At 41.7% G+C, this 27,438-nt stretch overlaps 1 protein-coding gene across 6 annotated transcripts in view; it reads left to right on the top strand.

Moving 5' to 3' along the window:
• Positions 1-27,438, top strand: part of LOC124555786 (inositol hexakisphosphate and diphosphoinositol-pentakisphosphate kinase) — a 556,425-nt gene that overhangs the window by 327,164 nt on the left and 201,823 nt on the right. For all 6 annotated transcript variants that reach the window (XM_047129842.1, XM_047129841.1, XM_047129845.1 and 3 more), the window contains 2 exons: positions 14,858-15,092; positions 16,860-17,068. In XM_047129842.1, coding sequence (XP_046985798.1) covers positions 14,858-15,092; positions 16,860-17,068 — 444 coding nt within the window. The remainder of the gene's footprint in view (positions 1-14,857; positions 15,093-16,859; positions 17,069-27,438) is intronic.

Genomic DNA, 27,438 nt, shown 5'->3' with positions numbered 1-27,438 from the left:
GACATCATTTTGACCACCTGATAAGGCCCCTAGTATCTCATGATGAATTTCTTTGTCTTTCCTTTCAGAACATTAGGTTTGTTCAACATTAACTTTTGCCTAGTCTGCTACTAGGATAACTTGGCTCTGTCTTTTTGTTTGCTTTGTTGCCACTTTAAGACTTTTATATTTTCTTTCTGGACCTGGCACCACATGCTTCTCAATGTTTTACAAAATTATTTACAACTGACATGCCCTCCCATGCCACTGGTTTACCTAGCTTGAAACGAGGAAGCATTTTCTGTCCATAAACCACCTCATATGGTGATAATCCCCTACTCTGATGCACGTTCAAATTGCACACTGCTGCCACATGTGGTAGTAGATGGCCTCAGTTGCTGTGGTTACTATTCACATAATAACATTTTTGCTATGGTTCTGTGCCCTCATTCGGTCCTCCCATTCACTTGTGGGTGCTACACACTGGCCTGCTGTTATTGTGTCCATAAAAATCTACATAACTATTCCATAGTTCAGCCTTAAAGTTAGTGTCCTCATCGGTTATTACAGTGCCAGTGTCCCATACTTCAAGGCCAAGTGGTTAACTAATACCCAAGCTACTGTCTCCACTTGCTAATTCAGCATCGCCGTCGTGGATATTAAAATGAAAAATGATCAGTTGTTGTCGAAACATATTGATTCCCCAACAGGTTACCATGCATAGGATCCAAGAATATCCATACCAATCATTTGGAATGATTTGTTGGCCTTTGGTAATCTCTGCAATGAGATTCACACACAAATGATTAAGATCAGTTCCCTGTGCACATGGTATGCAGTTTTTTACATATTGTTTCATATCCTGCTTGTGTGTTATCCAGCAGTAATCCTCTGTGATACATCGTTAAGTATTTTTACGGATGGGTCAAAACGGGGATTCTGTCAGTTGCTGTGTCATTTTCTGACTGCCTCAAGCCTTTACTGCCTTTGATACAGAATTATATGCGATCTTGCAGGCATTGTAGCAGGTGAGACATTCTTTCGGTGCTAAATTTCTTGTCTGTTCTGTTTCTCTAAGTTCCCTTCACATGCTGAAATGTTTGTACCCAGCAGATATAGCAGATATAGTAGTCCAGACTATCCAGGATGCCCTTCTCCAACTACAATGACTGGGAAAGGAGTTGCCTTTCTGCTAGGTACCAGGGCACATGGACATTGCGGGGAATGAAAGGGCATATCTAGCAGCCAAGGAGGGGTGTCACAATACTCGGGTATTTCAGTGTGCCATCCCCCTACGTGCTGTCACCTCACTGTTGAGTCATATATCAGTGGAAGGCTGAATGGCTGGAAGTGACCGACAAGAAGTTCCATATAATCAAGCTCACAACTCAGCCATGGCATACCTCCTTTCAGCCAAGTTGATGGGACGAGGTCCTCCTCACTTGTCTTCGCATAGGCCATAGCCCTATGATGCATAGCTTCTTGCCCAGCAAGAGGACCCTCCAATGTGTGGCACTTTTGGCATGCAGATCACTGTGCGCCGTATTTTATTGGAGTACATTTTATTTTCTGAACACCGGGCTGCGGCTGATTTGGCAGTGGATCTGAAATCTATTTTAGATAATGATCAAATGAATGTGGTTAGGGTTTTAAAGTTTGTGAATTGTCCAATTTCTTTTACCAAAATTTTGGGGAGAAGGTTTTAATTTGTTCACAGGGTGACTGGCTCATCCATTTTTTATGTAAGTGGCCAGCCAGTGACATTTTCGCATTTTCGTGTGCCTTGCTTTTAGCTCTTTTCTCATTTCACTTGTGTCTTAGTCACCTGTATAGCATCTTTAATTCTTTCCCATTGTCTTAGTGTAGCTGATACATTTCACTAATTTTTTCCACATTTGTTTCTTATAATGTGTGTAAGGGCACTGATAACATTGACATTTTGTCCTTATGATCTTCTTTATTGTGTAGCTACTAGTTTTGGCACTTCAATGCACTCTTCAGGCCTTATTTGATGCTGAATGGGTTATCATGATCCATATATACGTGCTGCATCAGTGGCAAACAGGTTTATACATACTATCTGTAACTGTGATGTCAGCACTCCAGCCATCAACTGCCAGCTGACATAAATATTTATAGAATACCTTTGTTGATACTGCAGCAGTTAAAGGCAACCACCTTGTAACCACTATCATGTCCGAGCTTTTTACTTGAGCTTTTCTCATTGCCACTGTTATTTATTTGATAACATGATTTTTTTAGGCTCACTTAACAGCAGTTTCCATTATTATTGTGTGGGTGACATTTGACAGCCTTTTTCTTTACCTACATTGGCCACATAATTTGACTGTATTTGGGATCTTTCATTGTTCCTTATGGGAGTGTTTATACAGGGTGTTTGGATTTTTCTGTCACAAACTTCTAGACTTGTAGAGGGGAGTGAGTACATAATATTTTGAATATGAACCCATGTCTTGAAACATACCATTTTTATTCTATCGTGGTTTCATTTCAGATGTTTAACTCATTCTGTTTTGCTTCAAGAACTGAATTAGGTATGACACAGTAAAATTATTAGTCAACAATTCAAAAGCAAACATAGTGAAACACCTTTTTATCATTTGAGTGCATTTGTTTGTATTAATACTAAACATTACATGCTTACATTATTCTAAAACAAAAAAGTATCCAGTGTACTGTACATACAGAACAGTACTGATGCATTACAACAGTGGCTTGATGTGGCACTCTCCATCCCACTTGATATTTATAGTGCAGTGGCCAGAACTCATGCCAGCAGATCTTCCTCTGTCTCTCCACAGCAGATCTTCCTCTGTCTCTCCAAGAGTCTTGTAACTTAAACTTTGTACACGATTCCACAAGTAGTAGTCTATAGGAGCTACAGCTGCAATTGCAGTGGACACATGGTTGGACCATCTTGGCTTATCCATCTTTCACCATATCATGTGCTGAGATGTCTCCAAACCACACGTGAGAAGTGAGGTGTTGCACCATCATGCTGGAACCAAACTTAGTAGCACAGCTTTCAAGAATGTGGACAGACAGATTGTTGATTATCATTCCCATGTGCAATGTGGCACTGTGGGTACAGCTTGGCTTTTAGACCACATGACTGGTTTCACAGGTAGCCCCATCTTAGATGGGATAGGTGATGTTTGTGATCAGGGTGGAGTAGGTGGAGTAGGTGGTGTTGGTGGTGGTGGTTGTGGTGGTGGTGGTGGTGGTGATGGTGGGAGAGTGTATGAGACAGGTCTTACATCTAGGCCAATTACAGGGATTTGAGCCATGAAGGGGTTGTGTCAGAATGGACAAGGATTTTGTGTATAGGTCTGGCGTGCAGCAAAATACCAATTGTTGGTGGTGAGGGACGAGGCAGGGGGGGAGGAGGAGGGAGGATAGTGGGTGAGACATTTCCCATGGGAGGGGGGGGGGGCAGGGGGGAGGAGAAAGAATAGTGGGTGAGACATTTTCCATTTCAGAGCATGACAAGAGGTAGTTAAAAACCTGGCAGAGAAGGTAATTCAGTTGCTCTAGTCCTGGGTGGTACTGTGTCACAAGGGGAATGCTCTTCTGTAACTGGATGGTGGATGACTGAAAAGATAAGGCATGAGATATCTGTTGTTATACAATGTTGGGAGGGTAATTATGGTCCATAATGGCCTGAGTGAAATGCTCGGTATGTTTTGAGAGGGACTGCTCGTCATTGCAAATACGACGTTGACAGATGGGCAGGCAGTATGGAAGGGCTAGCAACTGTTGAAGTGAAGGTCTAATATGGACAGGTAGGTCTAATATGGACAGAGATACTCATGTAGCCATCATTGAGTTGGAGGTCAACATCAAGGAAGTGGCTTGTTGGGTTGAGTAGGACCAAGTGAAGCAAAGGTTCTGGAGAAATGTGAATAGTGTCTCCTCACCCTCAATCCAGATCACAAAGATGTCATCAGTGAATCTGAACCAGGTGAGGAGTTAGGATTCTGGGTGTAAAGGGAAGATTCCTGTAGATGGCCCATGAGTAGGTCAGCATAGGATAGTGCCATGCAGGTGCCCATAGCCATGCCCCAGATTGGTTTGTTGGTGATGCCTTCAAAGGAGGAGTAATTGAGGGTGAGGATATAGTTGGTCATGATGACTAGGAAGCAGGTTGTTGGTTTGGAATCCATTGGGTGTTGGGAAATGTAATGTTCAATAGTGGTAAAGCCATGGGCATTAGCGACGTTAATGTAAAGGGATGTGGCATCAATAGTGATGAGCAGGGCACCATGTGGTAAACAAACAGGAACTGTTGAGAGTCGGTGGAGGAAATGGTTGATATCTTTTATATAGGACAGTAGATTGTGGGTAACAGGCTGAAGGTGTCAGTCTACAAGAGCTGAGATTCTCTCAGTGGGGGCACAGTAACAGGCCACAGTGGGGTGTCCTGGGTGGGTGGGTTTGTGGACTATAGGAAGCATGTAGAAGCTAGGACTGCAGGGAGTGGTAGGGACAAGGAGAGAGATGGACTCTGGGGAGTGATTTTGGGATGGCCCTAAGGAGTTGAGGAGAGATTGGAGATACTGCTGGATTTCTGAAACAGGTTCACTGCAGCAGAGTTCATAGGTGGATGAATCTGATAGTTGGTGGAATCCTTCCATCACGTAATCCTTACGGTTCAAGACAACACTAATGTAGACTTTGTCAGCAGGTAGGATTGAAAGATCAGGATCAGGTTTTTGGTGGTGGATTGCAGTTCTTTCTGCGGATGTAAGGTTAGTTTGCATGTTGAGCAGATTTGGGGAATGATGGTGAGTCAAGGTTTGACTTTCAGAAATTCTGGAAAGTAAACAGGTGGTGGTTTGTGGGCAGTGGGGATGGATCATGAGTGGATGGAGTGGTGAACTGAGTCAGGCAGGATTTAATATTAGTCTTCAGTTGAGTCTGATTGTTAGGGTTAGTGGCGAAAAAGTGATTCCACTGTAGGGGCTGGGTGGAGGATAGAAGGTCTTTAACAAGTCCTGCATGATTGAATTTGGGATTGGGTAAAAGGTGAGGCCTTTGGAAAGGACTGATATTTCTATAGGGCTAAGTATTTTGGAGAAAAGGTTCATGACTGTGTTTTGGGTGTGTTTCAGTTCTGGATTGGGTGTTGGCAGGAGGGAGTTTTGGAGGGTAGGGTAAATGTATTAGGTCTGTGAGACAGGGTTTCTCAGCTATGAGGGCACATGGGGGAATTTTGGAGGTTGTTGTAGAGGTGGTGGACAGTGGTAGTCCAAGGCGGGAGTAAGAAGTGTGCAGGGTGGAGAGGTGTGCAACATGCTCAATACAACCTCAAAAACTCTCCATCCAGCTCACTTCCTACTCCCACCTTGGACTACCACTGTCCACCATCTCTACAACAACCTACAAACCTCCCTCACCTCCCCTCAGAGCTGACAAACCCTGTCTCGCAGACCTACTACATTTACCCCACCCTCCAAAACTATCCCCACCACTACACAGATCCAGAACCTAAACAGACCCGAAACACAGCCATGAACCTTTCCTCCAAAAGACTTAGGCTGACAGAAGCATCAGTCCTTTCCAAAGGGCTCACCTTTTGCCCCACTCCCAAATTCAGTCATTCAGGACTTGTTAAAGACCTTCTCTCCTTCTCCTGGCCCCTACAGTGAAACACTTTTTCGCCACTAACCTTACCAGTCAGTCTCAATGAAAGACCAGTGTTAAGCTCTGCATGAGTCAGATCACTCTTCCATTCAATCGTGATCCACCCTCACTGCCCACAAATCACTACCTGTTAACTTTCCAAAATTTCTTAAAATCAAATCTTGCCTCACCATCATTCCCTAAATCACTCAACATGCAAACTAACCTTACATCCACTGAAAGAACTGCAATCCACCACCTAAAACCTGATCCTGATCTTTCAATCCTACCTGCTGACAAAGTCTCCATTAATTTTATATTGAACTTCAAGGATTATGTGACGGAAGGATTCCACCAGCTGTCAGATTCATCCACCTATGAACCCTGCCGCAGTGACCCTGTTCCAGAAATCCAGCAGTATCTCCAGTCTCTCCACAAATCGTTAGGGCCATCTCTCCCTCACCCCTACCACTTCCTGCACTCCTACCTTCTACATGCTTCCTAAAGCCCATAAGACCAACCACCCAGGGCACCCCAATGTGGCCTGATTCTGTGCCCTCACTGAGAGAATATCTGCTCTCATAGACTAACACCTTCAGTCTATTACCCGCAACCTATCCTCTTATATAGAAGGCCGACTCTCCACAATTTCTGTTTCTTTACCACACAGTGCCCTGTTCGTCATTATTGATGCCACCTCCTTGTACACTAACATCCCTAATGCCCATGCTTACTGCTATTGAACACTACCTTTTGGAATGCCCGATGGATCCCAAACCGCCAACCTCCTTCCCAGTCTCCATGACCAACTACATGCTCACCCTCAATTATTTGAAGACATTACCACCTGCAAACGAATCTGGGGTACGGCTATTGACACCCACATGGTACCATCCTATGCCAACCTGTTCATGGGCCATGTGAAGGAATCCTTCCTTAAAACCCAGAATCCTAAACCCCTTACCTGGTTCAGATTCATTGATGATATCTTGGAAGGTGAGGACACGGTATCCGCTTTCCTCCAGAACCTCAACACCTTCTACGTCTACATCTACATGGGTACTCTGCAAATCACACTTGTGTGCCTGGCAGAGGGTTCACTGAACCACCTCCAAAATAATTCTCTCTTATTCCAATCTCGAGCAGCACGCGGAAAAACAAACACGTATATCTTTCTGTGTGTGCTCTGGATTCCCTTATATTATTGTGATGATTGTTTCTCCCTATGTAGGTCAGCATCATCAAAATATTTTTGCATTCGGAGGAGAAATTTGGTGACTAAAATTTCGTGAGAAGATTCCACTGCAGTGAAAAACACCTTTGTTTTATTGATGTCCCCCCCCCCCCCCGCCCCCCCCAAATACTGTATCATGTTAGTGACACTCTCTTCCCTATTTTATGATAATGTAAAATGTGCTGCTCTTCTTTGAACTTTCTCGATGTGCTCCATTAATCCTATCTGGAAGGATTCCGGACTGCACAGCATACTCCAAAGAGGACGGACAAGCTCAGTGTAGGCAGTCTCTTTAGTAGATCTGTTACATTTTCTAAATTTTCTTCCAATAAAATGCAGTCTTTTGTTTGCCTTCTCCACAACATTTTCTGTGTGTTCTTTGCAATTTAAGGTGTTCATAATTGCAATTCTTATGTATTTAGTTGACTTTTCAGCCTTTAGATTTGACTGATTTATCATGTAACTGAAGTTTAACAGATTCGTTTTAGCACTCATGTGGCTGACCTCACACTTTTCATTATTTAGGGTCAATTTCCAATTTTTGTGCAATACAGATATCATTTCTAAATCATTTTGCAGCTTGCAATTTCCTAGATGATAAATGACAGCTTCATCTGCAAACAACTTAAGACGGCTGCTCAGATTATCTCCTAAATCATTTATACATGTAAGGAACAGCAGAGGGTCTATAACACTACCTTGTGGAATGCTAGAAATCACTTCTGTTTTACTCAATGACTTTCTGTCAGTTACTACGAACTGGAAATCCAGAATCAATTTGAAATCCCTTGTCAGTAGCATTCAACACTTTGTGTGTGTAAATAACTAGTTATCTTTCACAAGAACGATGTTTTCTAAATCTGTGTTGACTGTGTGTCAATGACCATTCTCTTTGAGGTAATTTAGAATGTTGGAACACAATATATATTCCAAAATCCTGCTGCATTTCAACGTTAATGATATGGGCCTGTAATTTAGTGGATTACTTCTACTACCTTTCTTGAATATTCGTGTGACCTGTGCAACTTTCCAGTCTTTAGGTACAGATGTTTCGTCGAGCAAGCAGTTGTATACGATTGTTAAGTATGGTGCTATTGCATCAACATACTCTGAAAGGGACCTAATTTGTATACAGTCTGGACTGGATGACTTGTGTTTATTAAGTGCTTCACTACTCCAAGGATATCTACTTCCAAGTTACTCATGTTGGCATCTGTTCTTGATTCTCATTCTGGAATATTTACTTCATCTTCTGTGGTGAAGGAATTTCAGAAGGCTGTGTTACGTGATTTTCCTTTGGCAGCACTGTCGTTGATAGTATTTCCATTGCTATCACGCAGAGAAGGGATTGAGTGTGTCTTGCCACTAGCATACTTTACATACAACCAGAATCTCTTTAGATTTTCTGTCAGGTTTTGATATGAAGTTTCGTCATGGAAACTGTTATAAGCATATCACAGTGAAGTCTGCTCTAAATTTTGAGCTTTTTTGAAAGATCGCCAATCTTCGAGATTTTGCGTTCTTTTAAATTTGACATGCTTTTTTTCATTGTTTCTGCAACAGTGTTCTGATGCTTTTTGTGTACCATGGGGAATCAGCTTCATCGTTAATTTATTTGGTATAAATCTATCAGTTGCTGTCGATGCCATTTCTTTGAATTCAAGCCACATCTGGTCTACATTTACATTATTAATTTGGATAGAGTGAAGATTGTCTCTCAGGAAGACATCAAGGCAATTTTTTTTTGTTTTGTTTGAATAGGTATATTTTTTGTTTATTTTTGGATTTGGGGGTTACAATATTCAGTTGCGCTACGACAACCCTGCATTCACTAATCCCTGTATCCATTTTGATGCTCATTATTAGTTCAGTATTATTTGTTGCTAAGAGGTCAATTGTGTTTTCACAAACGTTTACTATTCGTGTATGCTCATGAACTAACTGTTCGAAACAATTTTCAGGGAATGCATGTAGCACAATTTCAGGCGATGTTAATGTGCACCTGAAGATTTAAACACATATTTCCGCCAACATATTGAGAGTAAATTAAAATCACCACCAGCTATAATTGTATGACTCAGCTACGTGTTTGAAATTAAACTTCTCCCCATTTGCTTCACTTGGTCCTACTCAACCCAACAATCTCCTCAGGGTCTCAGCATTAGATTGTTGAGTACAGCTTCATGACCCCAGGGTTCCTGAGCTGGGGACTGGTAAGTGCCACCAGCCCTATGTCAATGTAAGTTTTGGCCGTGCTTCAGTGACCACCATGCAGTGCAGCGGTGGAATGTTGTTGTTTGGAGAACGAAGGACTTAGTTTCATCACCTGGACAGCAAGGAAGGTGCACATCTCTATTAAAAAAACCTCAACCTCAAGGCGTGCTGCATGCCAATGAGGTGAATGACTGTTGAGGTAAAACAGTCTCTAGCAGCAACCTCTGGGTCACCTGCTCATCAAGGAGAGCTCAGTTGGTCAATTGTCCTGACAAGAAGTCTCAGAATCATGGTAACTGGGCGTTAGTGTGTCATAACACTTTCATTGTAATAAAGTGCACAGAGGGAACCTTTGAGAAGATATCCCCTTTCTATACTCACAAGGCATTGCTGGGTCTCTAAAAAGTGTCAAACGAATTCGTAATGGGACACTTCTAGTTGAAACTGCTAATTTCAACCCACATACCTAAGGTCCTGGGATGTAAGGTCGAATCTGAGTTGCATAACACCCTTAAGTTTAGTAAGGGTGTGGTTACCTGTTCCGATATAATGGAGATGAACCCCGTGGAGTTACGTGAAGAATGGAAAAATGTGGGTGTCACTCACGAAAGTGCAGAACTGTATGAGGAGAGTCAATGGCAAATTGGAAAAATTGACAACATTTATTCTAATGTTTAGTACTCTGGAATTACCTGAACATATCCTTGCAGGCTATATCTGTCTTAACGTTCACTTGTTTGTTTCTAACCCAATGCGATGCTACAAATGTCAAAGATTTGGCCATACCACTTTGGGGTGCAATGGGAGGGCTAAGTGAGGCGATTGTGGAGGCTCAGCTCACAGATCAGGCAATTCTTGTACACTTCCTCAGAAATGTGTGAACTGCTCTGTGGATCACCCAAAGTGGAGCAGAAAGTGTGAGGTTTACGAGAAGGAAAGGAAAATTCAGGAGTTGAAAGTTAAAAGACGCATACCCTACGGTGAAGCCAAAAACGCTTTCAAAGCTGTGAAACCTCTGGTTTTTGCTACTTATTTTGCATCAGCCCTTAAGACGCCAATCACTAAGTGTGATGCCTCCACACAAACTCAGATCACAAATTCAAGTACGAGCACATGCACTTGTCAGGGTACCTGTGGGGGAAAATGCTCCAGTTGAAACTGAAGTCATTCGGAAGCTGTCAGCAATGGGCTTACCGCCTAAGCCACACATCACTACCCACCATCAGAAGCCAACTCAGACATCTCTGCAACCAGGCAACCACCTCCTCTCATCAATAAAGAAAAACTTCCTTCGAAAAGTAGTTCCAAGTCCAAGAAATCAGTAGTTAGACCATCAGATCGGTGAGCTATCTCCCTCTCTGATGGGGACTATGCTCTGGAGGATATGGACTTCCAGTCAGAGGAACTGGAGAGCTGGAAACTGGCCAATGTTCCCCCTGACGTCCCCATTAAATCACCACCTCCGAGGGAGAAAGAAAAGAACAACCATTGCTAAACATGGCTTCCACAGGGACTTCTGTGTTGCAGTGGAATTTAAATGTATATCGCTCGCATTTAGAAGAATTACAGCTTCTGGTCCTGGAGAAACCGTTCTGCATCTGCTTACAAGAAATGCATCTTAAAGTTTCCGACACACCTGCTCTATGGGGTTACCACTCATACAGGAAGGACGATACTACTGTAGACAGGGCTAAAGGTGGAGTGGCTGTTTTCATTGGTGACAAATGCCACTGCTCTCCTGCCCCTCTTACCATGACCATGAAAGTTCTCACACCCTTTGACAGTGTGTTCTTTGTACTTTCCAGCTTAATGATGCATTGGATGCAGACGCACTGGCAGAGCTCTTCCAGGCACTCCCACACCCATTCTGAGAATATCTGCCTTCTGAATGCGGTCAGATGACATACTTTTCCACAACTAGAGGGTCGTTTTCAGCCACTGATCTTTGGTTTTGTTCCCCAGCTATTTCAGACTCATTTTAGTTGGAAGTGGCTACAGATTTACAGTCTAGCGACTACTCCCCAGTGTGGATCCATCTGCCAACAAGGACAGTGACTGACAGGAGACCACGCAGATGGATGATACAAAGGGCAAATTAGTTGCAGTAGAGTTAACAGCCTATTTTTGAACAAAAGAATTCTGCACATGAGACGGTGGCCCGTATCACTTGTGAGATCTAGTGGGCTGCCGCAGAATCCACCTTTCGTTCTAGGAACCACCTCAGATGATGTTCTGTCCCATGGTGGAATGACGACTGTCGATTGGCAATCAGGGCCAGGTGAACACCTCCACAGAACTTCAAGCAATGTCCAACTACAGGAAACCTTCACGCCTTCAGACCTGTGAGAGCACATGCGGGGTGAGTGATAAAAGAACAGAAGAGGGCTTCCTGGAGGGAATTCGTGACTTCCAGTAATCTATCCACTTTCACTGCGCAAGTTTGGGAATCAATGAGACAGATTTCGGGCAAGGGCGGTACACATCCCCTGATGGCATATTTAAGTAATGGGGTCTTGGTGGACTTGCCAGAAGACATGGCTCAGGGTTTAGCTGAACACTTCTTTACTGTTACATCAGCCAGACAACCTCCTGCTGTTTAGGTGTTCTGTAGGACTGCAGAGATGAGGAAGCTCAGTTTCTTCTTGCATAATGAAGAAGTCTACAAGCTTCTCTTATCCATGTGGGAACTGGAATCAGTTTTATCTGCAGCCACACACACTGCTCCAGGACCTGGTGAGATCCATTATGCCATGCTTCATCATCTGTGCCCTTAAGTGAAAGGAGAGCTCCTCTCTTGCTTGAGTCAGATCTGGTTTGATGGATAGTACCCCATGACTTGGAAGGAAGCAATATTAATTCCATTCTGGAAACCAGGCAAGGACCATAGTGCCCCTAACAGTTACTGTAGTGTAGCTCTTACGAGATGTATGGGTAAGACTCTTGAACGCATGGTCAACTGCTGCCTCGTGCTTGAATCCTGAGGCCACCTGAGCCACTCCCAGTGTGGTTTCAGATGCTACCGTTCCACCCTTGAAAACTTAATTCTACTGGAGACGGTGATACAAGAATCCTTCTTACACAAGATCCATTTGGCATGTGTCTTTTTTGACCTCAAAAAAGCATATGACGCTACTTGGAGGTACAACATCCTTCGCCATCTACATGGACACTTGCCATTTCTCATCCAACCCTTTCTCGATGACAGGCATTTTCAATATTGTGTCGGTGATGCTTTGTCTGACTAGGTTCAGGAGAATGGGGGGTCCCCCAAGGCAGTGTCCTCAGTGCCTCAGTGTCACATTGTTTGCCATTGCTATCAATGGCATTTCCATGGCAGGCAGGAGCCCTGTCAAGTGCTCTTAGTTTGTGGGTGACTTTGCAACCTTCTACTCTTCCTCTGATCTTATAACAACAACAAGGAAGCTACAGCTGACCATTAGAAGGCTGGAAACCTGGCGCAGTACAACTTGTTTTCAGTTCTCACCCGAGAAGACTACATGTGTCAATTTTAACCATGCTCATCAAAGTTTTAACCAACCAGTGCACACAATGGGAGACAATATATTACGTTTTCAAGAAACTGTGTGCTTTTTGAGTTTATTATTTGACTTGAAATTAACTTGGCTCCCACACCTGAAAGACCTATGAACAAAGGGCTTCCAGTCATTGAATATGTTGAAATGCCTTAGTGGAAAAAGATGGGGAGCTGACAAGTCCCGCCTCCTCCAATTTTATAGGGCATTTATTCGATCATGTTTAGTTTATGGTAGCATGGTGTATACATCAGCTCATCCTTCCTACCTCCAGATGTTAGATGCTGTCCACCACGAGGGTATTTGGATATTGACTGGAGTCTTTCAGACCAGCCCAGTTCCGAGTCTGTGTGCAGAGTCTGGTGAACCACCACTCTGGCTTTGGCGACGTATCCTTTTGCGTCAACAGTGCTGAAAATCTCAGCATCACCTCAGTCATTGACATTTAGTTCCGTGGTCCAACCCACCTTTGAATGGCTGTTCAGGAATTGGTCCCATGTGACCAAGCTATTTGGGATATGTGCTACAGACTGTCTCAAGAATCTGGATCTATCAGGCATCAAAATACACAGACAGGGATGGAACACATTGCTGCCTTGGCATCTTCAGAGAGGTCGAAAGTGATTTTAAGCTTGACACAGTACAAGTAAACTTGTACTCCAGATTATGTTTCTACAACTTTGTTTTCATCCGTTTTAAGTACATATCACAGTTTTATCGTTGTTTATACAGATGGATCCCAGCAAGAGAATGTCCTTGGTTGTTCTGCTGTTTTCTCTAACATGGTTTTTAAAGTGTGTTTTCCAGAACAATTTACAAATTACAATGCAGAAATATATGGCATTCTGATGGTACTGGAGGGGGTTCACAGACATCACCGTACAAAGTTTCTTTTCTGTTCCGACTCACTTAGTGCACTGCAAGCTCTTCACCAACTATATTCTGTAGACCAGCTGACTCAGGTCATCCACGACTTCTTGTGACGGCTTCAGCAGTGTGGCAAGGAGCTGATCTTTTGCTGGGTACCTGGCCACATGAGGATGCAGGGCAACAACATAACCAGCAAAGCCATCAAGGAAGCATGATGGGATGGTGCTGTCCATCAATGTCCCATCCCATTGTGCACACCATCATCTCATTTTCTGACAGGCACATCATGCGTCAGTGAGAGACTGAATGGTTGCAGGTGACAGAAAATAAACTATGGTCACTCAAATTGACCACAAAGGCATGGCGGACTTCAGGTCAGCCTCACCACTGGAAGGAGGTTCTGCTTATCAGATGACGCGTTGGCCGTAGCCCTTCAAAACATGACTTCCTCCTCTGGCAGGAGGATCCACCATTCTGTGGAATTTGTGACGTGCCACTTTCAGTTCAGCGTATCGTGGCAGTGTGTGCCCTATATACTGATATTAGGGCAATATTAGGGCAGCCCTCAGTCACAATTGAGATCTGCCCATCATCTTCACAGATACTGAGTCCCATGTTACAAGGGTGGTGAAATTTTGTGAACTGTCAGGCCTCATACCTAAATTTGGAGGGGAGGGGGGGGGGGGGAAGGAGGCAGACTTTAATACATTATAAACTGCTCCACATGGGGGGACAGCCTTCGTCCCCACCCATGAGATTATCTGCTGACTTTTCGTCAGGGGGCTAATGTCCGTGATGTCGAATGCCCCTCCCTTAAAATAATAACAACAATAATAATAATAATAATAAACAACAACAATTCAACAAGTCACTTTCCTTGATGTTGACCTCCTCCTCAAAGATGGCTACATCAGTAGCTCTGCATATCGAACCTACCAACCACCAGCAATACCTCCACTTGGACAGCAGCAACCCATTCCATACCAAGAAGTCCCTTGCAGCCTAGCCACCCGTGGGCATTGCATCTGGAGTGACAATTGGTTTCTCTCAAAATAAACTGAAGGTCTCATCACTGAGGCCATTACAGCCCATAATGTCCCCATTCCCCCTTCCCAAAGCCTTGTACATAACCAGCACGTATCTCAAAACTTGTACAGAACTAAATCTCACTACACAAACATTGGCACATGAATGTTGTAGTAATGAACTGCATGTAGTGCATGGAGCTCTCGGAGTGCTGTGGCGGTTGACTGCAGTGAAATGTTGTCGCAGAAATAAGATATTTGTATTTATAAATTTAGACAAAACATATGTTTATTTATGCCTCGTGTGTCTTGTGGAGTCTAATTGCTTCACCAGGCTAACTGTTCCATTTTCCCTACAGGTGAATATGCTGGAACACAAGGCCTTGGATTACTGCGCCTGCATTCAACTTTCCGTCATGATCTTAAAATATATGCATCAGATGAAGGACGGGTGCAAATGACAGCAGCTGCTTTTGCTAAAGGCTTATTGGCACTTGAAGGAGAACTCACACCAATCTTGGTCCAAATGGTGAAAAGCGCAAATACGAACGGTTTATTAGACAATGATTGCGAATCAAGCAAATACCAAAATATGTAAGTAATTGTTTATAATGTACAAAATTTCAGTTTATAAACGTATCAGACTCTTTGTTATTGTATTTGGTTGTTATGTAATTGACAAGATAAGTCTCAGATGATATCGTCTAGGTTTTGTAACACTGAGACTCAATTGCTGGAACATATAACTGGATGAATGTCTACTAAGTTGCCTGAATAGAGGAATTAGCAAAATGCAAAATAAGAGGATATAAACACCCTAAAATATTTGCTCTTTATCTATTTAATTCATGACTGCAAACTTTGTTGCCCGTCATTTACAAGGGTCAGCCAAAAAATTATGCCTTGTGTTTTTATTTTTATTTTGTAAGAAAAATAATTGCCATATACATAGGATAATGGCTACAACATTCACGATTAATTTGTCATTTTTCAATACCAGTGTGGTAAATACCAAAGTCCTGCTTGAAAAAATCTCATCTTCAGTCACAATGTTTGCCAACATCTCCTCTCGTTCCTCTCTGAAGTGATAGAACATATTAGATGCAAACATTTTCGTAGCTTTTTTATTCTGGTCGATCAGCATGTTCAGTACTCAGTCTGTGAATATCTTGAAGTAGTCAGTTTTTCAACAATGCCCATCACACTGACTTTCCTGATAGGTAAACAGTGACACAATCTGTTGTTACCAGACAGTCACGATGATTCAGTTGACACACTCGATGTTCTGTGAAGTCACTGCAGTCACTGACTTGCTGCTCTTCTCTGGATTGCATCAGCCAACTGTGTTTGCACTCCAGCTTCTCTACTGCATTGAACACATCATCTAGTGATGCTGAGAACACAGTTTGGCATTTCACCTTCTGCACTAAGGAACTCAATCGCTGATAGCTGTGTTTGTGTCATCCATTTTCTAAACTTATACCGTTCTACCATCTTTTGATGTAGGATGCTGATATTGGAGTAGACTGTAGAAGAAAGATTGAGGAGGTGTGCAAAATTCATGATTACTACATTACAAACTTAATTATGGAGAAAAGAAGAGGCATTACTTTATATACTTTGTATACATAACCTGGTATTCCATCATCCATATCATGTTTCCAGAGTGTTACAATTTCAGTGTTTTGTGTTTTTTAGAATTAAAGACATTTCAGTATCTAGTCATGTGGTACACGAAACGTCTTTCTGTAGTCTGTCCATGCCTCACCTAAATATCATGTTGTTTGTCATTTTTCTGTATTATTTTATTTTATTAAAAGGTAGTACAGTTTAACACTCTGTGTGATTTCTGAAGAGCCTTTGTGATTCACTGGTAGAAGAGCTCATAGTATATTTCAAATTCTGAGTCAAAAGCTTATGCTGATGGCAGAAGTTGTACCACTTCTTGTGCCTCCTAATTCTCTGTGCATGTGCTACAATTTTCTCTTCAATGTTTTCAATGATAGTGAGTAGTAGTAGTGGTAGTGGTAGTGCTGGGAGGAAGGTTCTGCAGAAAGATTAAAAAGTGTCTTTGCCATTGACACAAACCTGGAATGTTTAGCTACTGATTTTGAACCAGATGACCTGAATTTTGGTAAATGGAATGGGATGTTCTTGATGCCACTAGAACAAATAAGTGCTTGAATTTGTGTGTGTGTGTGTGTGTGTGTGTGTGTGTGTGTGTGTGTGGATGGATGCATGGGGGCAGGGGAAGAGGGGTTGAGGGGGGGGGCGGGGTGCACGTGGAACTACTGTATGTTTGTAGTGAAGCGCTTTCTGTATATGTTCTGACCTATGCTTTTTCCATATAATTAAATGCAGGGCCAAAGCTCGTCTCCATGAACTTATGCAAAAGGATGCTGACTTCACAAAAGAGGACCGTGAGAAGATTAATCCGTGCAATGCAATAAGTATCAACACTGCATTGGACTTTGTGAAGAACCCTGTTAAGTGCTGTGAGCATGTCCATCAACTGATTCAAAAACTGATGAATATTGTAAGGATTAAAAAAGATGATGTGAAAACTAAAGGTGAGCTTCTTAATTGTGTCTTTATCACTCACTAGAAATGTGATACATTGGCTTAGTCAATAGTGAACTCTAATGACTGCTGACATACAGATTGCTCATTGTGAACATTAGTTTCCAGTCACTGCCATTCTTTTTAATGATTTACTGAATAGGTTTCTCAAACCCTATGCATGAGAGTGCATGTAAAATGAATCTACCATGGCTGTGTGAAAATGTAGAGGTGCTTCACCCAGTGAGAGCTGCTTTTAGTCCTAATGGGAATATTTTAGACCTGATAGCTACAAACAGATCTGACCATATCAAGAGCATCAGAATAGAGATGGGGATTAGTGATCAAGATTTCATCATAACCACAATGGTTACTAAAGATAATAAATCCGTCAAAGAGGTTTGGAGAGTTTTTATACTGAAAAAGCTGATAAGTAGTTATTAGCATCCCTCTTAGACTATGAATACATGTCATTTAGTTCCAGTATGATGGAAGTATGGGACTTGTGGACAAAGTTTAAACTAATTACAAATCACACTCTAGAGAAGTATGCCAAGTAAGTGGTTAAGGATTGGAAAGACCCACTGTAGTTTAATAACCAAATTCAGAAAAGCTGAGAAAATGAAGATTGTTACTTTCTAGGTTCAAATAACAACACAAAAATGTTGACAGGAAAAAGTCAGTAGAAATATGGGCATCTATAAAAAGATATCAATGCATGAAGCATAAAACGTCCACCAGCATAGGTTAGCAATTCTTGCCAAGAATCTATAAACTTTTGGTCCCACATAAAGTAACTGAGCGAGTTGGAGGCTTCTATTCAGTCACTTGTCAACCAGCCTGAAGTGACAATAGAAGACAGCAAAAGAAAAGCTGAAGTTTTGAACCTTGTGTTTAAAAAAATCATTCAAAAAATCATTGCTACAAATATACCATTGTTACACCATTGCACAAACTCCCATGTGGAGGACATAGAAAAAGAAATCTGTTGTGTTAAAAAGTAGAGGTAGGAATTGAAAGCAAATAAGTCATGAGGTCCAGATGGAATCACAGTTCAGTTTTGAAGAAAGTAGCCTTTGGCTATTGTTCCTTACTTATCTTGCACTTACTGTGAATCTCTTGCTCAGTGCAAAATCATAAGCAACTGGGAAAAAATCACAGGTGATTCCTGCATATAAGAAAAGAACAGACCTGCACAATTACATGTGAATACCCTTATGCCAATTTGCTGCAGAATTCCAATGTAATTAATTTCCTTGAGGGCTTCTATTCACGAATTAACACCGATTTAGAAAGCTTTGTTTGTGCAAAAATCAAATGATCCGTGGATGAAGGACAATTGGAAGATTCCATATCCCTAGATTAACAGAAAATGTTTGAAGATTCTATATCCCTAAATTTATGGAAAATGTTTGACATAGTGCCACACTGCAGAGTGTTAATGAAAGTCTGAGCATATGGAATAGTAAACAGTAGAGGTTCATTATGTGAAATAAAAAGCAGATTTGAAAATTTTGGAATTTGAAAATAATTTCTCTGATCAGTCAGTGTTAGATTCATGGCACTAAATCTGTTTTCACATTCAGTCATAGATTTAGGTATAATTTTGTCTGCTTTCACAAGTTCTTTCACAGAAGTGGGACTGTGTTGTGGCTTTGATTCATAGGTTGTAAAATCTTTAAGTAATGATGTACACGTGCTTTCACGTAGTTGAAAATCCACCTTCTTACATAAATGAGGAATTTACATGTCACCGTAACACACACATTCATTTCTGAATTTATTATTACTACACAGGTACTGCAAAATCATATTGATCCACTGACAGTCAGTAAGCTGCTTTTATTTAAAAAGTCTCCCCTGTACGGGAATATAAATGACAGATGTATGACCACAGGTTGTAGATACATGCTTGACAACATATCAACATTTGTATCTGGCCCTGAAGCATGCTCAAATAGCCCAATGGTAACACAGCCACTCATGATAGATGGGAACTTGCATTCGAGTCTTGGTCTGGCATAAATTTTCTTTGGCATCATTCCATTATACAGTTCATGGTTGATCATATTTGCAACTGCAATTACATTTCATGTCTTTTACTATCATCTGAATGTGCAGTGAGTCACCTCTTTTCAGGTATTCATAACCACGTTAAGGACTGGAGAAGTTCTGTTTTCCGTAAAGCATGGTAATACTTTGCAGAATTTCTAGGCGCTCATAAAGCACACTAATTCCATTACAAGCAACCACTCGTCATATATTTTATCAAATTTAGATTTCTCAAGAATTGACCGGGAACCATTATGACTCAGTTTTTCAAAATGGTGGGCATTAGATTTTTCACTTTAACAAGAGATCGAACAGCAGTAAATGATGAATCAACTCAGCATATGTGAAAAATGTGGCCTAATTTTAATAGCTGAGAGGATAATACTTGTGAAATACCCTTTAGAAGTCTCTGATTTTTGGGACTGTGAAGAAACACAGAATATAAAGAGTCTAAGAAAGTCCATATTTGGCACACATCTGTCACATCATTCACAATGTCATGGGCAGCTAGATCCATTTTGTGGTTAATACAATGCACAACTATTATGTACTTATGTAAATGATAGTGCACTTAGAGTGGCTACACCTTTGTAAGATGCAAGCACATTGTTTATGTACCACCTGACACAATACCTAAAAGATGGTTTTTAGTACATTATACTTAATGTTTTTATTTTAAATAGCTACTAACAGTGTACTGAAAAAAAAAGTTTTCCTTTCCCGCATTATAATTCAAAAACATAAAAAAAAAAAAAATTGCAGGCAATACCCACAAAGGACATACCTGCATATATTATTAAACAGGTTTAATTGGAAATTGTTGTACTTTCATACATCATGATACTAAAGTTTGTACCCAATTCTGTAAGGTAGTTTGCAAGATTCTTTTTTATTTCTTTTCATACAAATGTTTATATTTTGGTTTGCATGGTCAGAATGAAATGTATTACTGGCTGAAAACCATTAAACCGTTTTCTTGATATTGCTTTCCCCACAACTTTACACTTTTACTCGTGCATTTTTCTTTGTCTTTGTTATGTATTATTTCTATGTAGTTCATGTGTGATGTGCACTTTGCATAGTCACGAATTTTATCACTTAGGTTTTTGGCATTATTACCAGCTAAAAACACATTTTTGACATGTGCACATTTTGTGCTATCCACCTTAAGTTTGCAAATTTTTGAAAACACTGTTTTAGTGTCATTTACAGTCAGCCATGGATTAGTCTTATGCAGTTTTTGAAAACTTGATAAAGCAACATAATTTCTCTCTATAATTTCAAACCTACTGCTACTCCCATTCCTACCATAAGACTTTTCACAGTTTTCAGTCACCAAAGATTCAATATCTTTCTGTTTGTTAACACTATAAGTACCATTTTGTTTTTACATTCACAGTCTGCTTTAACTCTCTTAACACCATTGTTAGTATCCTGACAATCAATGTTTGCACTAGTTTCCAGTAATACACTGCTCTTATGGACCAATGAAATTTTATTTTGTTTGAAAGACATGATGAAATTCCATAGTTCTTACAGACCTGCTCACACATAACGGACATTGGAGCTGACAGCAGGAGAACGACAATTCAGTTTGAAATTTTTAAGTACGTAACACTTTTTCCAGAGCAGGCATGTTAATTTTAAAATAGTAATACTCAAATGGGAATTCCTGGAGGGAAGATGATATTTTTTCCACTTATCTCTAATGAGAAAATTTAGAAAACTAGCATTTGTGACAGACATTCCTGCGGCCATCACCACAAATCTAGCCTAAGGACTGCAGATACATGGTAGGGGAAACAATGGCTTATACAGAAGCATATAAACAGTTGTTCTTCCCCCGCTTATTTCAGAAGTGGAACAAGAAAGACAATGACTAGCAGTGGCAGTAGATAGCCTCTTCCATGAACCATATAATGGCTTGTAGAATGTGTATGTGATGTATATATAGAACTATGAACAGTGAATGACATATTCCTTGTTACTGGAATTTAGTTGCCCGGACAGGCAGGTGGTAACGGTTGAAGGGGATGTGGGGGGGGGGGGGGGGGGAGTGAGACATTTATGTAAAATATCTTACCTCCAATGTGTGGCATGCCAGGTTCAGAAATTGTGGAAATGGTATACTAATATTTGTCACATGATTGTTTTGAAATCGTCAGTGTCTTTCGGCTGTTTGAGAGTTCATAGATTTTATTCTGATGCCAGGTTTTACCATCTGTCTGTCTTGTGTTCATTTATTCACCAATACACAAATACTTCACTAAATGTCATGAGTATACTTCTTGCATGCGATCTGTGGAATGGAGTGGGAAAGATGGAAAATTATTCTGGTGCACTATTCATCTCCTCCTCTACAGGAGCATGTGGCCTATTCATTACAAATATAGATGTATATATATGTTACAGTCTGAGTGAATGTACTCTTTGTGATGTTGACCCACCTGACAGATTAAAGCTGTATGGTGTAAGTTACTTATGAAGAGGGAAGAGACTGGAGAATACTTCATCGACAGGGTCATTTGAACAAATCTAATGACCAACCAATAGTTTAAATTTGCCAGCCTTTTCTTTTTTTTTCCTTTTGCTCCTAACACAAAATTAAATTGTCTCAGCTGACATATTACTGATGATTGTAGTGTTACTTAAATAAACAATGTTGTCCCATTGTAGTAATCTTCAGAACATTCATCTCAAAGGATAGATGTACAAAGAGTATACATGACTTTATTGGACATTTTCTTGGGCTGTGCCCTTGGAGTTACTGTACGATCAAGTGAACATTACATTGTAAAACTGATGACATGCTTGAGCAGTTGATAGTTGTGGTGGTGGTGGTGATAGTTGTAGTTGCAGATGCAGCAGCTGTAAAGACTGTATTGCATACAGTGTACCATGAGTACTTGATTGAAGGTGAATTACAATGTTAATGCTCACTCTGGCATCCTTTGATAGATTAGCAGAATCATTTCCCCCATATCTGTCAGCTGGTCTAAGTGACGTACCACAGATATCTTGCACAAGAAGAATTTCCTGAGAGTTCCACCACTAAGAACAGGCTGATGGTTAGAGAGTGTGTAACCCTCTGCTGATGTGCCCAGTTCCAGTAATGTGTCAGAGATGCTTAGCTCAGTTGCATAAAATCTTGGCGGTACCTGCCACTAATATATTTCTACAGATTTTCTTCAGATATCAGATATTGTCTGAACATATTCATTTGTCGATGGGGACTAACATCATAACATCATTGTTGTTTACTGTTTACTAGGTGGTTATAATTAAACTAACAGTTATAATTAACTGACAGTCTTCCAAGTTCTACAGTGGGGGGCTGGTCCTACAAGCACCTGTGGCCTGCCTAGCCCCCTCATTGTGGATAGTGTCAGTAATCTTCAGATAAGAGAGCTTCATTGATCCATGGGGTTGTCCTCAGCCGTGGACCTCACTCTCCACCCTCCAGCCCTTGCAGACTGCTTGGTGGAAAGCAACTGATGACCTTAATTCCAGTGACCACTTCTCACCGTAGATCCACCTTCTGAATGGAGCACTACTTAAACAGAAGCCATCAAAATGGGTGATCAGCAGTGCTAACTGGATGCTGTTCAGCCAGTTAACTGTGTTGGAACTCTGCAACCACATGCAGGAATGGGTGGACCACATCACACCAGTGATCCGTCATGCCACTGACTTATCCATCCCAAAGTCCTCACGACACCTTAGGAGGCAACCTGTACCTTGGTGGATCGATGAGTGCCACACAGCAATCGGATACACGTGTTTGGCTCTTCGGCAGTTGAAATACTGCCCAACACCAGACAATTTCACAGCCTTTTGAGTCCTGAAAACCGAGACTCAACATGTTATTAAGGAGAATAAGAAAGGGTCATGGCAACCATTCCCGAACTCCATTAATCATTCCACTTGTTGTATAAAAGTAGGGGAAGTCATCAAGAGGATTTCTATTAAAACACAGTTGTTTCCCAATAGCAGTAGTGCTGAAACAGGACTATCAAAACAACACTCGGAGACATCACTCAGATGATGTCAGCATTTTGCCGCTGCCATGTGACTGTAGAGAGGAGCAAGATGGAATTCTGATCCAGCTATTCTGAGTGTTACAACTGCCCTTTCTGCACGTGGGAGCTGGGATCGGCTACCAGTCACGACCAACTCCTGTATTGCATGCTCCTACATTTTCCAACAGAATGTAAGGAAATTCCTCTTCAATGTTTTAATTTCATGTGGCAAACAGGTCACTTTCCCATCTTGTGGAGAGAGGCAGTTTTGATACCTCTCCTCAAACTGAGAAAGGACCACACAGGTCTCTGTAGTTACTGGAGTGTTACCTTAAGTAGATGTGTAGGAAACACCACTGAGAAAATGGTTAACCATCATCTGGTCTGGTTATTGGAGACTAGGCATCTCCTTTGCTGCTCTCAGTGTGGATTCTGGAGTCTTTCCTATGTAAACATCACTGTTTTGGTATATTCTTTGACATCAGTAAGGCCTATGGCACTACTTGGAGACACAGTCAGTGGGTCTTTAGTGGCCGCATCCCCATCGTCATATGGTCTTTCCTGTGTAAGCAATTGTTTGGATGCTGAGTTGGTGTCTTGCTGTTGGATCATTTTGAGCAAGAGAATGGTGTCCCTCAGGGCATTGTTTTAAGTGTTACCCTCTCAGCCATAACCATCAACAATATCATGTCTATGGGATGGAGTTCTGTACAGTGATCCTTATTTGTGAATTATCTTGCAGTTTTCTGTTCCTCCGCCAGTGTTGCAACAGTGACTCGTCAGTTGCAACTTAAAAGTGCAGATGTTAGTGGAATCGGCTGCAAGGGTAGTAATTTTAATTTACCAGACTTGATTCTGAGGGTTGCCATTTTATGTTTTAAAGACTCAGTGAGGTTTGTGGGCCTCAGTTTTGACTTCAATCTCTTGTGGTTACCAAACCTGAGAGATCTGAAAGCCAGAACCCAGAAGGCACTTAGTATCATACAGTGCCTTAGCCATATGTCATGGGGAGTGGACAGGGTGCGTCTGCTCCAGTTTCATAAGGCTTTAGTGCAATTGCAGCGACACTATGAGTGCACATTATATGGATCAGTGAAGCTCTCTTATCTGAAGATTACTGACACTATCCACAATGAGGGGCTAGGCAGGCCACAGGTGCTTGTAGGACCAGCCCCATATCCAGTCTCTGTGCTGAGGCTGGAGAGCTGCCACTCGCCATGCTATGGTATCTCCTCAATGCACGTCAGGTATTTAAGTTCCACACTGTGCCAAATTCACCAGCACACCATACTGTTGCTCATCTGTCTCTGGAATGCCTTTTCTCCAATCGTCCATGTGCAACAAGGCCACTTGGGATCAGCATGCAGCATGCACTGGTGTCACTTGATGTGGAGGAAGTACAACCTCAACTCCAGGATTTTAACTGCCTGCCATACTGGTTACTGCAGAAGCCCAGAGTGATTTTAGAGTTGCACACCTGCATATGCTTTCAATACATAGTTTTATGACATTTTCACCAAACACTACTCCTCTGCAGCTCTATTTATGGATGGTTCCAACAGGGGGAGGGGGACTCTGTTGCTTGCTCTGTTGTTTTTCCCAATTGTAGCCTCAAGACCTGACTGCCTCAAGACCTTGCTACCTTTGATGCAGAATTATACACGACCGTGCAGGCACTGGAGCAGATTCAGCATGTTCAGAGTGCTAAGTTCACTGTCACTTCTGATTCCCTGAGTGTCCTCCACTCCCTACAACAATTTTACCCAGCAGATAAAGTACTCCAGAATATCCAGGACACCCTCCTCTGACTACAAAGGCTGGGAAAGAAGATGTGTCTATATAGACAGGGCACACGGATATAGCAGGGAACGAAAGTGTGGATTTAGCAGCTGAGGAGGCATGTCACAGTCCTCAATTAGTTTAGTGTATCATCCCCCTGCATGGTATTTACTCGCTGTTGAGATACAAGAAGAGTGGCTAGAACTGACGGATAATAAGCTGTGTTTCATTAAGTCCACAGTGTGGTTGTGGCATACCTCCTTCCAGCCGCACCAAGAGCATGAGACCCTCCTAACACGTTTTCATGTAGTACACAGCCCTACAATGCATGGCTTCTCACTCTGGAGAGAAAACCCTCCAATGTGTGGTGTGATGGCATACAGATCACACTACATTTTACTAGACTGTGTTTTATTTTCAGACCAGAGGGCAGCAGCTCATTTGCCGACAGACTTGACATCTATTTTAGCTGACAACAAGTTTGTTATGAGTTTTAAAGTCTTGCAAATTGTCTGACTTGTTTGCTGAAATTTTAGGTTGCCACTTTAAATGTTTTATCGGGGTGGCTGCCTCATCTGTGTTTTTGGTAAGTGATCAACCAGCCTCATATTGCTGTGAATCTCCTTTAATTTTCCTCTAGTCTTTGTTATGTTTTATTTAACAGTTGATGCACATCTCCCCATTTGTGGTATTGTTTTCCATGTTGGCAGCTAGTGTGATTGAGCAGGTGGTTGTGGGTGTGATTGGGAGTGTGTGTGTGTGATTTTATTTCAATTTGTCTTTTAGTTATTTTGTCAGGTTTTCTACATTTTAACCATCTTTATTTCAATCGATCTCCGTACAGGTGCCGATAACCTCATATCCCCTTCTGGCCATCCTGATTTGAGTTTTAGTTAATTTCCGTGAATCACTTAAGGCAAATGCCGGAATGGTTCCTTTGAATGGGCATGGGCTATTTACTACCCCATCCTTCCTTACTCTGAGATTGCACTCAGTCTCCAATGACCTCATTGTCACCGTAACTGTCAAGGCTAATCTTCCTTCCTTCCTTTTTATTTACTGCATCGATGGCTGAGATTTTGTGCTCGCCTCTGTGATTTCCTTAAAGGCAGTCCTCATATATGTATTTGCATTTGCTTTTTTATACCACTACCCACTTGTTCCATTAGGCTAGTCAGCCAGCACAGAGAATGGTGGTCCATCTGTCACCCTCCTGAATTTGTAGTAGAAATGCACCTATCCTGTAACCGCTAACATTGGTATGAAGTCCCATCTTGGTATTCTTATCCTGTGATGCGTGGACTGGAGAGGATGTTAATACTTCCTTAAGGTTGAGGGAAGACCTTTCTTGCACCTCATTTAAGGAAAATTAGTCCTCTCTCTGCTCTAGTCTTCACAAGCGAAGAACCTTGATACAGGAGACTTTTCATGCTAATCTTCCTTCCGTCCTTTTCATGTACTGCTACGACAGAGGTTTCATCCTCGCTGCTGTATTCCACCTAAAGAGTCCTTAAAAGGCTGCCCATACTACAAGTACATTCCAAGAAAACTGCTGTGATGAGGAGTCAGAAAATCTGTGACTGCCATTATTTTCTTTGCACTGGGACAGACTCAGTCACCATTTATTAGATGCCCGGAGGTTGTTATTTATTGGATGACAAATAAGTGTTTTTCCAGATTCATGCACAGGCCTGCAGTCTAACACATTTCAGCACTGTTGTCAGGTGGCTTAGACATTCTTCAGATGTCTTTGAAAAAGTGACATCGTTATCCAGATACTGAAGACTCATTGTCCAATTAAGGTGTCGAAGCAGATTGTCCATTGTATTTTCAAATGTACTAGAGGATTATACTGTCTGAGCAGTCATAAGCATAAGGCAGTCTGTTTCTCAGTCAACTTCATCAAGATTAAGTCACAAGTAACCTGTCTCTGTGTCCATAGTTGAGAAATACTTTTCTCCTTTGATGCAGTTTAGGATGTTATCAGTAGTTGACACAGGAAAGCCATGCGCCGTCCTTCTTCTTCACGAGGATTGCCAGGAGAAGGCCAAGCACCTTCTGAAGGTTCAGTGCTGTCATGTACCAGCATCTTCTCCACTTTGTCCCTAATTAGACATTGTTCAGCTGGTGGCACCCTACACACATACTTGCTAATTGGGGTGATCCCTATTGTTGATGCAGTGTTTTGCCACGGGCCACTTGGTCTGTGTTCTCTCCACGCCAGTTTTGAAGCCAGCTGAAAATTTGTGTGGAACATCTATCATTTGCTGACATTGTTCCTCGGTCAGGCCAGATCCTGTTGGCATTTCAAAAGTGGTATCATCCCCTGCATGGTCTGTGGTGGTAGTGGAGCATGCTTCTTTGACACTGGCAGTAAGCTGCCCTTTCTGGACTGGTTCAGCTGTTTCTATGCTCATACTTTGAGGGATGAGTTGTGGCTACTTGTGACAGTGATCCAAAGTTCTTCTTGACCACTTAGAGTGGTTATGATTGTCACTGGCATGCAGCTTTTTGCAATTGATGAATGTTTT

The sequence above is a fragment of the Schistocerca americana genome, chromosome X (genome assembly GCF_021461395.2).
Source record: "Schistocerca americana isolate TAMUIC-IGC-003095 chromosome X, iqSchAmer2.1, whole genome shotgun sequence".
NCBI lineage: Eukaryota > Metazoa > Arthropoda > Insecta > Orthoptera > Acrididae > Schistocerca > Schistocerca americana.
Note: the sequence above shows the minus strand (reverse complement) of the source record. Positions and strands in the feature narration are given on the sequence as shown.